The 3,775-nt window shown below is 61.9% G+C and overlaps 1 protein-coding gene across 2 annotated transcripts; it reads left to right on the top strand.

Moving 5' to 3' along the window:
* Positions 1-1,529: 1,529 nt before the first annotated feature.
* Positions 1,530-3,317, top strand: LOC109786065 (scarecrow-like protein 23). 2 transcript variants are annotated; one of them, XM_020344644.4, is made up of 2 exons: positions 1,530-1,783; positions 1,858-3,317. In XM_020344644.4, exon 2 carries the CDS (start codon positions 1,891-1,893, stop codon positions 3,196-3,198), a length of 1,308 nt encoding a protein of 435 aa, XP_020200233.1. In that variant the 5' UTR covers positions 1,530-1,783; positions 1,858-1,890; the 3' UTR covers positions 3,199-3,317. The 2 variants fall into 2 exon arrangements, with proteins under 2 accessions (XP_020200233.1, XP_020200232.1); XM_020344643.4 differs by having other exon boundaries at positions 1,541-1,757.
* The last annotated feature ends 458 nt before the right edge of the window (positions 3,318-3,775 follow it).

Raw genomic sequence — 3,775 nt, 5'->3', positions numbered from 1 at the left:
ACCGCATCCAACCGGGCTCCCCACAACTAGCCCAAACGCCCGCGCTGTCTAGTAACCCCCATATCCGGTCCATGTGTGGGGCGGATATGGGAAGGCTCGGACGCGCCTGGGCACTACCGCCACGTTAGACCAGCCCGCTATGGCCCACCCCACCCCACCACTGTCCCCACAAAAAACCCATCTGTCGGATGAACCCTAGTCAAACCCCACTTCTATGTTAGTCCTCTCGCCCTCTACGCACCCCTAGCCCACGGGCGCGGCAGCGGCAGCCAGAGAAGGTGGGCCACGCCTACCACTAGGTGATGAAGAAGGCGGCGCAGGGCGGATCGAGGCAAGGCTGCGGGTCATGCAGATCTGCTCCGGAGCCACTGTTGCCCATCTCCAGCGGCGATGAGGCGCTCCAAGATGCAATCTGGCGCGCATACACCTCGATGGAGGCTGATGCCTGCCGTCGATGTCGCAAGAACACATCGGTGCTTCGTCGGGCGCGCGAGGAATCTGCAAAGCTAGCGCGAAAGAAGGAGGTGGCGGCAGAGAGAGCTGTCCGGCACACGGCGGAGCAGAACCGCGCCGCCCGCCGCATGGCGGGGTTCCTCATCTCGTCGTCCTCCTCCTCCTACGACAACAACGACACGACAGACAATGACTCCCCGCCCGCCGCGGATGCATATGCCGAGGACAACCGCGAGACTCCAAGAAGAAGCAACCGGCAAGGAAGTGGTGAGCTCCCCCGCCCCTCACTATTTATGTTTATATATTAGTTTGTTTTATCTTCTACTCCCTCCATTCATTTATATAAGGTGTATTTGTTTTTTCAAACGTCAAATGAGTGATGTTGTTATTTTATTCTATAGTCTTGATAAAACATTCAAATGGTTGACTTGCACGAAAAACAATACATCTTATATTTTGGATCGAGAGTATTTAGGTTAAATTTTAACTCTGTCGGGCCTTTTCGATGCCTATATGTCGATGTCCGATGTCCGATTTGATATGTTTTTGTGCTAACCGGCATGATCTATGTACTCTGCATGTGTTTGTATGAAATAGGCTGCGGGCATATGGGGTTTGTCGTTATGAAGTGAGTAAAATGGGCTCTGTTTGGGCATTGCCAACGGACGTGTTTGGACGCGCCCACATGCGTATAGGGCAGTAGAATAGGTAATCGTGGTTGTAGATGCTCCAAGAGGGTACGCGCTTTAAAAGGAAGACGTGCCGGCGGGTACCCGTGTACCCCTGTTGTCTCTACCACCCGTGGCCGAGGCTGCTGGGCCAGTGGCGTCACCACACGGGTGCCACTACTGTGTAGGGCTGCTCCTGCAGAGTTGCGCCTGAGCCGAAGCCGTCCCCGTTGATGAGCAGGAAGCTCGTCTGCCTAACCATAAACGTCCCACCAGCATCACTGGTATCCGAGGGAAGCTCTTGTTCGGTCTCCGAGCCCCCGCCCTGTTCGCGTACGGCGTGGCGTGGCGTCCCGTCCCCCATCAAATGATCGCACCGGCCCAATCAACCCACGTCCTGCCCGCGCCGGTATCGCGCTCGCGCCACGCCCGCAATTTCTTTTCTACCGGCCCCGGAGTGGAGACAAGCGGTCGCCCTGGCGCGGCCCCGCCCTTTGATTCCCTCTGCCTGGGCGCCGCCCGCTACGGGACGCCACCAAGTCCCAGCAAATCGACAAGCGCAGACGGCCGCGCGCCTTTGCTCCCACGCACGCGCGCGCGCGCCAGCCCCCTGCCATGCTCTACCAAGTCATCGCAGTTATGAGTTATCCCTGAGTTTATCAGTGAGTTGCCACTGACCGACTCTTCGCTCGCTCGGCCTCACCTGAAATTATTGGCCTCTGTCGTGATGATCCAGGGCGTCCTGTCGCGCGCGCCCGCCACCGACGCGATGAAGGCCAAGCGGGCGGCGTCGATGCCCGACGACGAGGAGAAGGCGCGCGGGAAGCGGCTGCAGCTGCATGGCTCCGCCTCCGAGCAGGGGCTGGCGGCGGCCGCGGGGGAGGAGGGGGAGCGGGTGGCGGAGGCGCCGGAGACGCGCGGGCTGCGGCTGCTGAGGCTGCTGCTCAGGTGCGCGGAGGCGGTTGCCATGGACCAGCTGCCGGAGGCGCGGGACATGCTGCAGGAGGTCGCCGAGCTGGCGTCCCCGTTCGGGTCGTCCCCGGAGCGCGTCGCGGCCTACTTCGGCGACGCGCTGTGCGCGCGCGTGCTCAGCTCGTACCTGGGCGCCTACTCGCCGCTCGCGCTCCGCCCGCTCGCGGCCGCGCAGAGCCGCCGCATCTCCTCGGCGTTCCAGGCGTACAACGCGCTCTCCCCGCTCGTCAAGTTCTCGCACTTCACGGCCAACAAGGCCATCCTGCAGGCGCTCGACGGCGAGGACCACGTCCACGTCATCGACCTCGACATCATGCAGGGGCTGCAGTGGCCGGGGCTGTTCCACATGCTCGCGTCCCGCCCCCGCAGGCCGCTCTCGCTCCGGGTCACCGGGCTCGGCGCCTCGCTCGACGTCCTCGAGGCCACCGGCCGCCGCCTCGCCGACTTCGCGGCGTCGCTCGGGCTGCCCTTCGAGTTCCAGCCCATCGAGGGGAAGATCGGGCACGTCGCAGACACCACCGCCCTCCTCGGCCCGCGCCACCGCCACAGGGAGGCCACCGTCGTGCACTGGATGCACCACTGCCTCTACGACGTGACGGGCTCCGACGTCGGCACGGTGCGGCTGCTCAAGAGCCTGCGGCCGAAGCTGATCACGATCGTGGAGCAGGACCTGGGGCACAGCGGCGACTTCCTGGGCCGGTTCGTTGAGGCGCTGCACTACTACTCGGCGCTGTTCGACGCGCTGCGCGACGGCGCGGGCGCCGCGGAGGAGGAGCGGCACGCGGTGGAGCGGCAGCTCCTGGGCGCGGAGATACGGAACATCGTGGCCGTCGGGGGCCCGAAGCGGACGGGCGAGGTGCGGGTGGAGCGGTGGGGCGACGAGCTGCGCCGCGCAGGGTTCCGGCCCGTGTCCCTCGCCGGGAGCCCCGCCGCGCAGGCCAGGCTGCTGATCGGCATGTACCCGTGGAAGGGCTACACGCTGGCGGAGGAGGACGGGTGCCTCAAGCTCGGGTGGAAGGACCTCTCGTTGCTCACAGCATCGTCGTGGGAGCCGACGGAAGACGAGCACGCCGCCGTTGCCGAGCAAAAACGCCATGATTCTTGATTAATCTTGCAGCACCTTTGCTTTTTTGGCCCGTAATTATTAGAAGTTCATGATATAATCGTATAGGCTCCATCGATCATTCATTCTCAAGGTTCAGGCATAATCTGCGATTTTTGGCACGCTTCCATCGTAGCCGTGTGTTCAGAGACCGTGACTGTGTTTCGGATAGGGAGGTGAGGTGACAGACGAGCCTAATTTTGGCCGCACGGACCGGCGCCGTTGTGTTTAATACTCCTGGTTACGATTAGAGTAAGCATCATCCTCCGATGGCGAGAGTGACTCGCTGATCAGGACAAGAACAGAGACAGCTAACCCGTCGGCCCTCTCGTGCTCGACGTCTACGCTGTGCAGATGACGCGTCAGTTGTCTCCTTGTGTAACGACTTTGAGATGTTACCGATACGAGAGAATGACTGCATCTGCATGCCTGCCCGTACACGCGCGCGACGGTGCTTGTGTCTTCCATGGCATGTAGGGGAGGCGCGTACGACAGAGGAATTTCGAAGAAACCTAGATGAAAAATCGCCGTAGGATGCTAGCGTCGTGCCAGGCTTTCACGCACTGTAGGGATCACGAGG

This window comes from Aegilops tauschii, chromosome 2 (genome assembly GCF_002575655.3).
Source record: "Aegilops tauschii subsp. strangulata cultivar AL8/78 chromosome 2, Aet v6.0, whole genome shotgun sequence".
Taxonomy (NCBI): domain Eukaryota; kingdom Viridiplantae; phylum Streptophyta; class Magnoliopsida; order Poales; family Poaceae; genus Aegilops; species Aegilops tauschii.
This window is presented reverse-complemented; position numbering and strand designations above follow the sequence as displayed.

Excerpts from the sequence above, each read along its gene's own strand:
- LOC109786065 (XM_020344643.4), top strand. The coding sequence starts at position 1,737 with ATGCTCTACCAAGTCATCGCA. Across the intron at positions 1,758-1,857 it reads TGCTCTACCAAGTCATCGCA|GGCGTCCTGTCGCGCGCGCC; the intron begins GTTATGAGTTAT and ends GTGATGATCCAG.